General features: G+C 42.3%; 1 protein-coding gene across 4 annotated transcripts in view; it reads left to right on the forward strand.

Moving 5' to 3' along the window:
- C8H1orf21 (chromosome 8 C1orf21 homolog) overlaps positions 1–14,148 on the forward strand; it is a 153,376-nt gene that overhangs the window by 70,711 nt on the left and 68,517 nt on the right. For all 4 annotated transcript variants that reach the window (XM_083156778.1, XM_083156779.1, XM_083156777.1 and 1 more), the window contains one exon: positions 409–604. In XM_083156778.1, the coding sequence (XP_083012904.1) occupies positions 511–604 (94 nt within the window). In that variant the 5' untranslated portion in view covers positions 409–510. The remainder of the gene's footprint in view (positions 1–408; positions 605–14,148) is intronic.

Here is a 14,148-nt window from a genome sequence, read left to right on the forward strand (position 1 = left end):
TGTTTTAGAAAAGATTACTATTGGTTAAGAGAAATATTTTATTACAAGACTTAACCGTGCAAAGAAAAGACAACTGCACCAATCAGTATAGGAAGTTTGTGGCACATGCATGTAACCATCGGATAGATGTACCAAACATTGAAAAGCATGTTTAAGAGGACCAGTGAAGAAGTTGCCCATAAAAACCAATCAGTTTTTAGGTAGCATTTATCATGTACATTCTATAAATGACTAGGCAGACGTTGATTGGTTGCTATGGGCAACTTCTCCACTGGCCCTCTTCTCTCTTTTTCAATGCTTGATATAGTAACTTCCATTTTCCTTAATGCTCAAACAAAACATTACAGCATGACTTCCCTAAATAACGGTGATGATACTTCCCAATGTAATTCCCATTTATCGTTACAGGTTAAGGAATGGTGGATACATTGTTGTGTTCTTGGGATACCTTGGAAAATTTCCACTAGGATGTTTTTTCTAAAGAGTCAGTCGGGAGCTGACTGAATAAATATGGGATGTGCTTCAGCTAAGCATGTATCTACAGTGCAAAATGAGGAGGATACACAAAATGGCAAGAACTACCAGAACGGAGATGCTTTCTGTGGTAAGTTGCTGATACAACAACCATATCCAGAACGGACTAATAATAACACATATAATAGTAATAATAATAATCATTTTATTTATATAGCACTCTTTCTCCAATAGGACTCAAGGCGCCTAACAGATCTAACATATAAAGTACAGAAACTCATGAATTCCAGCAAAGCTTTTCATATAATAAAGATAGCATGGAGATATTAAAGGTGCAATTCTGGAAATGCTGGAATAAACAGCAAAGTCTTGCTGTTTTTTTTTTTTTTTTAAGGATTCTAGAGTGGGGAGGGGTGCTCTCGAACAGTACAGGGAAGCAAGTTCCATAGAGTCAAAGCCGCATGACTAAAAGGTAAATTATGGGAGATTCTTAGTAAAGTCTGGGAGAATCTTGGTACTGATAAGTCTTTCATCTACAGATCATAGATGAAGGAATATAATGTCCTTTCTTTTGTCTTAATTTATCATTTCAAATTATTTTCATAAATCATTTTGTAGAAAACTACATTTCTATGTATTTGTATTTATTAACATAATGTCAAATTGCTTGTTTGTGAATCTGGATCAAGGATTTATAACTATTGCTTTAAATTACCAGAGTAAGGTGAAATATAATCCAGGTCAGGTATCCCTAAAGGCCCATACACATAGGCCGACTTTTAGCTGAAAGCCACCCAGTGTGTAAGGGGCAGCAATGAGCGCTGATGCGCACTCCCGCGTCATCGCTGGCCCAGCCACTCATCTGTTGGTATTACCGGCAGGTGAGTGGTAGAATGGACAACGTTCCATATCGTCTTGTTATGGAAAGTTGTCCACCCCAGGGAAAATCACCAATATGAGTGGAAAATGCTCAACGTGTTTGCACTGAGCATTTTTCATCACCGCAATATTCCCCATCATCTCTCACTATTCACACTGGGCAAAATGGCCAGTGTGTATGGACCTTTATCTGGATATCCAAAAACCATAGATTTTCAGAAAATCACGGGTTTTTTTGTTTTGTTTTTCATACTCACCTGGTTCCCTGGCATCCATGGCATGTTTGTCTTCAGAGGTATTCCCAGTCCCATTAATGCATGATGTCCCTGGCGCATCCGCACAATGCATCATTGGGACCAGGGATGCCTCAAAAGATGGATGCCGTGGAGGCCTGAGTCTGAAAAAAAAAAAGGTAATCTGAATTCATCCACTGTCCGAAATTCTCCTGATCCCGAGCATTTTGGATAAGGGATACTCAACCTATACAATGGCATATTGACAGTACAAAAGGTGCAGTCACCAAAACAACAAATGAGCCTGTCAGCCTGACTGAGTGGCATTAAGCACACTGATATCAGCAATTGCATGTTTGTGGCAATCTCAGCTGTACTGAGGGCGTTCATACTATGGTAAGCTAATGGATTTTCCTTTGCTTTATACTTCTCAGCAACAAAGTCATTATCATCTTGCTGCAATGTTTTCAAGGTTATTATTGTTACATTTTTTTTTGTACCTCCTATTGTAAAACATTTTTTTGAATCCAAACTAATAGTAGTAGCAACAGTACAGTGATGTGTGGTGAGGTGAGGCAGAGCCTTTCGAGTTATGACTATATAAAGTATATGAAAAATACAAAGCATATACTAGAGATATCTTCATATTATTAAAATCATTTTTATAGTCAACCTTCTGGGGTGGAAAGTCTATGGCAGGAGACAATGCCTCCCCTGCCCACCTTTTATGCACATCTCTTATCAAAACTCAGTGACGTTCCGGCAGTATATACAGCTGTAGTGCACATGTGTGTGATGCCTGCATGATCCCATGGGCTCATATACGGTATAGTCTGTAAATCTGTCTCTGGTGGTAGCCAGTGAATCCTGAGCCACGTAGCTCACTGCATGTCCCTGTAGTAGTGGTACTCCCAAGCTATGTTACATTTTGTTTCTGTGCATTTGGCTGAGTAGGACGAGCACTGGGGGCTTCATTCAGGTTCTTTGTACCCACATTTTCTATGATGGAAGAGATATGAATAGAGACTTGTGGCAGAAACAATAAATTGTAGCTACCACTTTAAGAAGCCCAGTGTGGATACAGGCGGAGAAACTCGTTTTTAAGTGAGAGCCTCTACCAATAGATCCCGCAGATATACATCCCGAATAGAGCTGTCATATGGAATAAGCTGTGTTTGCCATTGGAAACTATCCGGAATATATCTGGTAATTAGTGGACTGACGGACCGAACCAAACATTCTTGCAGCCAAATTGGACTACCAATATGCAGGACTGGTAAATATTTCATTGCCATTGCCTCTTAAGGAACTTTGCCTATAATCAAATAAGCCTTAAGCCACCCATACATGTTGTGTTTCCCGGTGGTGTGATGTGTGCTTTGAGGTGCGTGCTCCCGCGGCACCTCATCGCACAGTACAAAAAGTATGTGCTGCACAAGGCATGCAATGCGATGTGGGCTTAAATAGCATCCATCACAACGCACGCTGGGATCGCAGCGTGTATGGGCAGCAATATACACCAAGCCGCTAATAGCCTCTATGTAAAGCTTTTTTAATATATGGGTACTTGTTTCCTAGCACGGCGCCCATAGCATACCATACTTAGTGGTGTGTGATGCGATGCGATATTCATGTTAAATTAACAGGAGTGCTTGTATAATGAAAAATCGCATAGCATTGCATGCCAGGAAATGGCATGCGATGCAATGCAATTTTTAATTGTACAAGCACCCTGATGGATGCTCACAATGTTAAATGCACCCCCATTGTCAACGCCACTATCAACGCCAACCCGAAGCGTGGTACGCGCAGCGTGCCTGTGAGGGGCGGCGGTACGCGTCCTCCGACCTTTTTTATACCTCCCACCATCCACGTCGGCGTGGAGTTGATTTTAGATAGTGTGGCGAGCCACCGAGCCGGGCTGCAGAATGTTAGGAAAATAATATACTCCTAGCAAATGATCTTTCTCCTTCCTACATCATGGCAGCCTTACAATGGGTTAACCCAGTGATTTTCAACCTTTTTACCTTGCGGCACACTAAATAAGATTTTAAAATTGCCAAGGCACACCGTGAGATCCCCACAGGGCAAAACACATTGGCCCCCACAGGAAAAAACCAAACCTATTGCCCCCCATATAAAAAACAATCACACTGGTCCCCACAGGTAACACAAATAAAATACATTGGCCCTTTAAATGAAAAGAAGAGACCAGTAAATAACAGTTTAACTGGTGGTGGCTGTAAACTAGTTTGGGCATCTCTAGATCTGGAGGCACACTTGAGAACAGCTCAAGGCACACTAGTGTGCCACGGCACAGTGGTTGAAAAACCCCTTATCTCCCAGTTTGTAGACAGGTAGTTTTTTCTCTATGACGCTAGGATCCTCCCATTGCTCCTCCTCCTTCTGGTATATCTGCTCGCTCTCCCTGTACCCCCCTCAGTCTTTTTCCTGTCTCCTTAGGAGTAGGTTAGGTAGATGGTAGGTTTGTTATTTTATGTTACCTTGTCAGCTGGTTGGTTATGCGGCTGTCCCTGGGTGGTGCAGGGATGGCGGTGCCTATATCCCAGTACATGAGTCCTGGCCGGCGGCAGTGACTATAGTGTCCGGGAAGCATGCTGGTGAGAAGCTTACAGCATAATGCTCCAGGCCGTACAAGAACACAGATCGTCTTCCGGATCAGCGTCATGACGCATTTCCGCTTCCGGGCGCAGCGTGCGTTCCAGCGGTATTAACCATGCATTCCAGCTACCGGCGTGCATTCCACGGCACTTCCCGCGCTTCAAACACTATTTAAGAGCCTGTCAGCAATGTTTGATTGGTAACCTGTTACCGCACCACCCAGGTAAGTCCTCACTCTGAGGACTGGTTATTTTACTTTTCATGGACAAGTAGTTGGTGAGTTTTTTTCTTCTTACTTTTAGTCAGCCTTCTGCTAAGAAGAAAACATGCAAGAAAAAGGTGTTCTCTAAACAGTGCCCTGATGGTGACAAATACTTTGTGGGGAATCTAGAGGAAATATTTTGTGGAGAGTGTATTAAAGCTAAGTCTCCATTACAAACTCCACCCGCTCAATTCTCCGAACTTATGGAGTGGATGAAGAAAACTTTTGTGTCCAAAGATGATTTCTTTGCTAGTAATAAAAGGAGTTGGTCTCAGGCTAGCCTGGGTCATGATTCACATATGGTTCCGAGATTGTCAGATGATGATGGGTCTTTTGCTTCATCAGCTGAATCAGGGAAATTGATTGCGGATGATAGCAAATTTGGAGGCAGTAGATTCAGTTTTAAAGAATTTATATAAAACTTTGAATTATAAGGAAACTGCAAAGGAAGAGAGTGATAATCTCTTTGAAGATAGAGTCAGAAAGGGGAGACACTTTCTTGTGCATAAAGTTGTGAAGGATATTTTACAGAAGGAATGGCAAAGTGCAGATGAACGCACTGGTAGTTTGAAAAGTGTGGACAAAATGTATCCTATAGAAGTGGAAAATTTTCTTAAATGGTGTAATATTCCTAAGGTAGATGCTGCTGTTGCAGAATTAACTACCAAAACTACCATTCCATTGGAGGATGGAGCAACACTAAAAGACTCCATGGATCGTAAAATGGAGAGTGCCTTGAAGAGATTGCACATTTCTAATGCAGTATCTATTAAATCTGGAGTGGCGGTAGCCTCAGTAACCAGGGCGTAACGTTTATGGTGTATATCCCTGCAGGAACAATTAATGGATAATGTTCCTAGAGAATCTGTCTTCTATTCAAACTGCTATAGATTATGTCTGTGAAGCATCCTTGGACACATTAGACCACTCTGCTAAATCTATACCTTCAGGTATTGTCGCTAGAAGAGCCTTGTGGTTGACAGCTTGGTCAGCCAATTCTCATTCTAAGAACAGATTGGCTAGTTTACCGTTTGAAGGACCATGTCTGTTTGGGAGTAAACTTGACGCAATGATCCAGAGAATGTCTGGTGGTAAATCAGTAAGGCTACCCCAGGACAAACGTACCAGATATGGAGAAACAACATCTAGGCAAATGTTAAGGCAAGCAAGGCCTTATAGACCTGGTCATTCATACCAAGAAAGATATGCATCTGGCATGTCTAGGACATTTTTTCGTCGATCCAATAGACAAGGTGGTCAGAAACAGTGACGGTGCAGATCCCTTGTTTACGGTTATGGTGGCAGGAAGACTTTCACAGTTTTTCCAGATATGGGAGAAGACAATCCAAGACAAATGGGTTTTGAAGATTGTAACCAGGGGATACCAATTAGAATTCGCCACCAGACCTTTAAGAAGCAAGTTTGTAAATTCAAGTCTCCCAAGCCAGGTTTCAGAGACTTCAGTACTATTTCAAAGTGTGCAAGACTTGGCAATTCTGGAGCGGTAGAAGAGGTACCAGAGTCAGAAATAATAACAGGACTTTATTCAAAAATCTTTGTAGTAGAAAAAGCATCAGGAGGTTTCCCTACAATCCTAGACTTAAGGAAACTCAATGTGAAAATGCTAAAAGAAGTTTCATATGGAAACTCTAGACTCCATCATCCTAGGAGTAAAAAGGGAAGAATATTTAATTTCCATAGATCTGAAGGATGCTTATTTTTATGTGCCAATAAGAGAAAGCGTCAGAAAGTATCTAAGGTTCTGTGTGCAATGAAAACATTACCAATTCACTTGTCTACCATTCGGTGTCACGTCTTCTCCAAGAATCTTCTTATCTTTATAAGGCGCCACAAGTGTTTCGCAGCGCCGTACAATGGAACAATACAGGGACACCAAACTTGGCATAACATTGAATAAATAACAAAAGTAGAGTACAAATAAAGAGCACCACAGTTCAATACACATAACCACTTAAATATAAGTAGTGAGGACTCAATCAACATACAACTAGAGGCTTGAGGCCAATGATGGAGATGAGTATGCAGTCAAAGATGGTTACTGAGTGTTTGAGTATAGGAGAGCTGTGAGTGAAATGTGAAGAGAAGTGGGCTTTGACAACAGGAGGGAAGCGAGCCCTGCTCGGAGGAGCTTACAATCTAGTAGGAAGGGGAGACAGACAGATTACAAGAGGTGCAAGCAAGTGGGTGGTGGCTACATAGCAGGATGAAAACTGGCAAGGGGTCGGAGAACCAGCTAGTTTATGCAGTGGAAGGGTATGCTTTGATGAATAGGTGAGTTTTCAGTGCCCGTTTGAAGCTTTTGCAAGGTCGGAGAGAGTCTAATGGAGCGAGGGAGTGCGTTCCTCTGAAGGGGTGCAGCACGGGCAAAGTACTGTACTCTAGCATTGGAAGCAGTGATCAGGGTGAAGGACTTGGATGATCTTCTTGTTTCTTGCATTCCAGCTACCGGCGTGCATTCCACGGCACTTCCCGCGCTTCAAACACTATTTAAGAGCCTGTCAGCAATGTTTGATTGGTAACCTGTTACCGCACCACCCAGGTAAGTCCTCACTCTGAGGACTGGTTATTTTACTTTTCATGGACAAGTAGTTGGTGAGTTTTTTTCTTCTTACTTTTAGTCAGCCTTCTGCTAAGAAGAAAACATGCAAGAAAAAGGTGTTCTCTAAACAGTGCCCTGATGGTGACAAATACTTTGTGGGGAATCTAGAGGAAATATTTTGTGGAGAGTGTATTAAAGCTAAGTCTCCATTACAAACTCCACCCGCTCAATTCTCCGAACTTATGGAGTGGATGAAGAAAACTTTTGTGTCCAAAGATGATTTCTTTGCTAGTAATAAAAGGAGTTGGTCTCAGGCTAGCCTGGGTCATGATTCACATATGGTTCCGAGATTGTCAGATGATGATGGGTCTTTTGCTTCATCAGCTGAATCAGGGAAATTGATTGCGGATGATAGCAAATTTGGAGGCAGTAGATTCAGTTTTAAAGAATTTATATAAAACTTTGAATTATAAGGAAACTGCAAAGGAAGAGAGTGATAATCTCTTTGAAGATAGAGTCAGAAAGGGGAGACACTTTCTTGTGCATAAAGTTGTGAAGGATATTTTACAGAAGGAATGGCAAAGTGCAGATGAACGCACTGGTAGTTTGAAAAGTGTGGACAAAATGTATCCTATAGAAGTGGAAAATTTTCTTAAATGGTGTAATATTCCTAAGGTAGATGCTGCTGTTGCAGAATTAACTACCAAAACTACCATTCCATTGGAGGATGGAGCAACACTAAAAGACTCCATGGATCGTAAAATGGAGAGTGCCTTGAAGAGATTGCACATTTCTAATGCAGTATCTATTAAATCTGGAGTGGCGGTAGCCTCAGTAACCAGGGCGTAACGTTTATGGTGTATATCCCTGCAGGAACAATTAATGGATAATGTTCCTAGAGAATCTGTCTTCTATTCAAACTGCTATAGATTATGTCTGTGAAGCATCCTTGGACACATTAGACCACTCTGCTAAATCTATACCTTCAGGTATTGTCGCTAGAAGAGCCTTGTGGTTGACAGCTTGGTCAGCCAATTCTCATTCTAAGAACAGATTGGCTAGTTTACCGTTTGAAGGACCATGTCTGTTTGGGAGTAAACTTGACGCAATGATCCAGAGAATGTCTGGTGGTAAATCAGTAAGGCTACCCCAGGACAAACGTACCAGATATGGAGAAACAACATCTAGGCAAATGTTAAGGCAAGCAAGGCCTTATAGACCTGGTCATTCATACCAAGAAAGATATGCATCTGGCATGTCTAGGACATTTTTTCGTCGATCCAATAGACAAGGTGGTCAGAAACAGTGACGGTGCAGATCCCTTGTTTACGGTTATGGTGGCAGGAAGACTTTCACAGTTTTTCCAGATATGGGAGAAGACAATCCAAGACAAATGGGTTTTGAAGATTGTAACCAGGGGATACCAATTAGAATTCGCCACCAGACCTTTAAGAAGCAAGTTTGTAAATTCAAGTCTCCCAAGCCAGGTTTCAGAGACTTCAGTACTATTTCAAAGTGTGCAAGACTTGGCAATTCTGGAGCGGTAGAAGAGGTACCAGAGTCAGAAATAATAACAGGACTTTATTCAAAAATCTTTGTAGTAGAAAAAGCATCAGGAGGTTTCCCTACAATCCTAGACTTAAGGAAACTCAATGTGAAAATGCTAAAAGAAGTTTCATATGGAAACTCTAGACTCCATCATCCTAGGAGTAAAAAGGGAAGAATATTTAATTTCCATAGATCTGAAGGATGCTTATTTTTATGTGCCAATAAGAGAAAGCGTCAGAAAGTATCTAAGGTTCTGTGTGCAATGAAAACATTACCAATTCACTTGTCTACCATTCGGTGTCACGTCTTCTCCAAGAATCTTCTTATCTTTATAAGGCGCCACAAGTGTTTCGCAGCGCCGTACAATGGAACAATACAGGGACACCAAACTTGGCATAACATTGAATAAATAACAAAAGTAGAGTACAAATAAAGAGCACCACAGTTCAATACACATAACCACTTAAATATAAGTAGTGAGGACTCAATCAACATACAACTAGAGGCTTGAGGCCAATGATGGAGATGAGTATGCAGTCAAAGATGGTTACTGAGTGTTTGAGTATAGGAGAGCTGTGAGTGAAATGTGAAGAGAAGTGGGCTTTGACAACAGGAGGGAAGCGAGCCCTGCTCGGAGGAGCTTACAATCTAGTAGGAAGGGGAGACAGACAGATTACAAGAGGTGCAAGCAAGTGGGTGGTGGCTACATAGCAGGATGAAAACTGGCAAGGGGTCGGAGAACCAGCTAGTTTATGCAGTGGAAGGGTATGCTTTGATGAATAGGTGAGTTTTCAGTGCCCGTTTGAAGCTTTTGCAAGGTCGGAGAGAGTCTAATGGAGCGAGGGAGTGCGTTCCTCTGAAGGGGTGCAGCACGGGCAAAGTACTGTACTCTAGCATTGGAAGCAGTGATCAGGGTGAAGGACTTGGATGATCTTCTTGTTTCAGGAGTGTCAAAAGAATCAGTAATGGCAAATGCAACCGTGGTAGTAAAGGTGTTACAGGAACACAGATGGTTGATGAACTGGAAAAAAAGCAACTTCATACCATCCCAAATCATTCAGTTTTTAGGTGTTATAATAGACACAAATCGATTCACAGTCTCTCTAGCAGAATATCGTTGTCTAAAAATATAAAGTGCTGTGACTACAATTCAATCACAAAGAAGAATTCAACTCAGAGCAGCAGTGAGTCTCTCTAGACTGGTGGGGAAGCAATCTTCTGAGGTCGAGATACTCTTCTCTAGAAAGTCCACAGTTTATGGTTATCACCTCAGATGCAAGTGCAGCAGGTAGGGGAGCACATTTTCAAGGCAAAACCTGTCAAGGAATCTGGTCAGTTCAGGAGAGCAGGCTATCTTCCAATGGGGCAGATGTATTAAGCCTTAACAAGAGATAAATGCAAGGGTGATAACGAGAGATAAACGTCCAGCCAATCGTCTCCTTACTGACTTTTTTCAAACACACCCAGTAACATGGCAGTTAGCACGTGATTGGCTGGACATTTATCTCTCTTCATAACTTTTGCATTTATCTCTTGTTAAGACTTAATACATCTGCCCCATTCAGAGAGAATTAAGAGCCGTTTGGATGGCAATCTGTTACTTCAGAGGTCAAATTCTAGGTTCACATTTGAGACTCATGTCAGACAACGTTAATCATCCAGGATAGACCCACTGACCCAAGTTTGGAACTTCAAACTCGGACATATTTTCCCACCAATTCCTCTAAAATCCAGAGTTTTGAAGAAAATCAGAGAAAACAGGGCTCTGGTAATTGTCATAGTACCGTTCTGGCCAAGAAGAGCATGGTTCCCAATGCTACTGGATATGGTGATAGAAAATCCGCTGACACTGCCCGTGTCATCTTACATGCTGAGCCAGGGGCGCCTTTTCCATCAGGATCCTCAAGTACTGGCTTTAACGACTTGGAAATTGAGAGGCAGCTATTAAAGGAGAAGGGTTTAACACCATATGTGGTGGATCTTTTGTTACAAACCAGGAAAAAAGTTGCATCAAATATTTATTACAGAGTATGGAGATTTTTTTTCGAATGGACTAGGGAGAAAGGGTACTCAAGAGACTTTACAGTTTCAGACATCCTACAATTCCTGTGTGAAGGTTATAAAAAAGGACTAGCAACTGCAACCTTGAAGGTGCATATTTCTGCCCTAAGTGTCCTTATGGATAGAAAATTGGCTGAAGATAAATTAATTCAAAGGTTTTGTCAAGCCATTAAAAGAACAAGACCCAGAATAAAATCCTTCATACCTCAGTGGGACCTTAATCTGGTTATTAATGTTCTCATGAATGCACCATTTGAACCCATGGATAGGGTGAAATTGAAATTTCTAACTTGGAAAGTTATGTTTCTAGTAGCCATTACATCCGCAAGAAGAATTGCGGAGCTTCAAGCGCTGTGGACTCACAACCCTTACCTGAAATTTTTTGAGGATAAGATAGTACTATAGTACTACGTACTAATCCGTCTTTTTTGCCTAAAGTGGTTTCTTATTTTCATATAAATCGTGAAATTGTGTTACCATCATTTTATCCAAAACCACCCAATAAAAAGGAGCAAGAGCTGCATACATTGGATGTGGTAAGAGCGATATCTATATACCTTAACTGAGTTAAGAACTTCAGACATGCAGAAACTTTATTTATTATTCCATCGGGTGCTAGAAAGGGCTTTACTCCTTCGAAGCAGACTTTATCCAAATGGGTCAAGGAAACAATTACTTTTGCCTACAAAAAAGTTGGATGTCAACTACCAGGGATAGTGAAGGCACACTCGGCAAGGGCAATGTCAGTATCCTGGGATAATGAGGCAAGAGTATCGATTTAAAGACATTTGTAAAGCTGCAACCTGGTCATCCCTTAACACATTTGCCAAACATTATTAGTTGGATGTGGCTAAAGAACATTTCGGAAGTCAAGTTCTTAAAAAAAGTCATGTCTTAAGGTATTGTTTTGCCCTCCCATATATGCTTTGGTATATCCCATTGTAAGGCTGCCATGAAGTAGGAAGGAGAAAATAACGGATTACACTCATGATAATTCCTTTTCTTCAGAATACTTCATAGCAGCCCATATATATCACTCTCTAGGTCTGTTTATTTGCTAGGATCCAGCAGAGACATTCAAAGACTGAGGGGGTACAGGGAGAGGGAGCAGATCTACCAGAAGGAGGAGGAGCAAGGGGAGGATCCTAGCGTCATAGAGAAAAAACTACCTGTCTACAAACTGGGAGATAAGGAGTTAACCCATTGTAAGGCTGACTTGAAGTATTCCGAAGAAAAGGAATTATCGTGAGTATAATCCGTTATTTGTGCAGTCAGCTAGCCTGATTGTGAAACAAACACAAGAGCAGTCATCCTTGTGTCTGTGACTTTATGCTAATGCTGCAACAAATTACATCCATGCATCCAAATGGCCACGGTCTAAGATGAGCACTGTAGATGCTGAAATACCACTTGATGCATTTTTAAATACACTCAGTTGCACCATCGAATCTTGTTTAAGCCCTATGGTAGGTGCAGTTTTTCTGAGTGGGGGCCTCCATATTGAGTGGTTGAGCATCTCTGTACGTGACCGGTTTCAGTAGCATTTCTGTGCATCTGCTTAGTCATTCAACCCCCCCAGGAATGCCCCTCAGATTTATGCTGCTATGAATCTAAATTTGTACTATGACTTTTATAGGAACAAAATCAGAAAAAAGTGAAAAACATTTCTCCACTGAGTCCCACACTGCCATTGTGGCTGAATCAGGCCCACTGTGTGCAATTAAACCAGGGACTAATAAACACTGACGTGAAATGTCTCTGTGACCAGTCACATACAGTAGCTTCTTTTGTGTTTCAGAGATGCCTAGTGTCTCCCAGCCACACGATAAGATCAGCATGTCTCTTATGGTTTATGATGGAAATTAATTCTCTACGTGATGTGTTGGAGCAAATGTGAGAGCCCCTAGTCTTTCCTGGCTGCAGTCTGTGGAAACATTTTGATGACTCTGACTAGGTCTTACATTGCTCCTTTATTTATTAATCCAGTTGTAGTTTATGACACAGCCAATATGCTGTGAATTTATAAAAACCTTTTCATAACCTTACATATAAAATATTTGTAAGCTACATAGCCTATAAACTATAGCCTGTTTGGGAATATAGATAAATTACATATACTGTACATAAGGCAATCCATAAAGACCAGGTATTTGTAAATGGGTCTTTAAATGGGTAAGAGCTATAAAGACCCTTTCCCACTGCAGCTCTTAAACAGTAATTTGCCATTTAAATGCAGTTTTTGTCACATTCACATTTTTTTCACATTCACGTATACCAGTTTAAGCAACCTGTTTAAACCCATAGTAAACATGGGCTGTCATATACAATGGACTTTTCTACCCCCACAGGCCCACACTGATGACTAGAGACAGGATTATATGCAACATAAAAAGCTTGAAATATGCATGCAAATATGCATGAAAACTACTTAAAATATGCATGAAAAGTGTTAAAATATGCTACATTAAATAATAAAAAAAGTAATTTTTAACTTATTTATTTAAAAATCAGCATACAATTAGTTGCAAATAAACCTCAAAAATAGGCCCCCAGCACCTGCAGGTGTCTAGTGCTGTACACAGGATTTTTTATTTTCTTCCTGGCCACTACAGCAGACTGCAGCGTCCAAAGCTCTTCTTGCATCAACTACACGGACCCTTATCTCCAGCGCCGATCGATCAAATGTCAGCATAGCGTGTGAGGGTACTCACTGTGACATGGCATTTCCTCTGCGGCGCGTGATGTCACAACCCTTACGCCCGCCTCCTCTGCTGCAGAAGTCTGTCTCTTGGCCAGGGGCCTTGGACTTAATGTCACCCACTCCAACTGATTTTTATTAACATGTATTAGCAGCCTAGAGCAGTGTCAGACACAGGGCCGGCGCCACCACTAGGCAGCTCTAGGGCGCCGGCACCTGGAGGGCGGCAGTTCGCCCCTCACCCCCAGCACTGTGGTACCTGTGAAGAATCTTGCGTCCCCGGCGTCCCTGCTGAGTGCTGGTGCGTGCAGGGGTGTCCGTGCCGCCGGGGGAACCTGCGGCGCTGTTATTGTGTATAAGCTTGTCGCGGCCGGCGGGGTCCCTATAGTGAATAGAAAATAACTAACGCTATGCGCGCGGCGGCGCGGGAAGCGCTAGTTATTTCCTATTCACTGTAGGGACCCCGCCGGCCGTGACAAGCTTATATACACAATAACAGCGCCGCAGGTTCCCCCGGCGGCATGGACACCCCTGCACGCAGCAGCACTCAGCAGGGACGCCGGGGACGCAAGATTCTTCACAGGTAGCACCCACCCACCCCACCCCCCCCGGCACCGGGGCGCCCCCACCCCGACTCGCCTGGGGCGCTCCGGGTGCCTTGCACCGGCCCTGGTCAGACATAGCGTACATCCAAGGTTACCCACACTGTGCACTTTACCACTACATGGCCAGCAGAAGCAGGGCAAAGCAGTGCTGTGACTCACGGGTGGGAAGAGAGCGGGGCCTAAAATATGCACCATCGCTAGATTTT

Source organism: Crinia signifera, chromosome 8, assembly GCF_055691185.1.
Source record: "Crinia signifera chromosome 8, ASM5569118v1, whole genome shotgun sequence".
NCBI classification, from domain to species: Eukaryota; Metazoa; Chordata; class Amphibia; order Anura; family Myobatrachidae; genus Crinia; species Crinia signifera.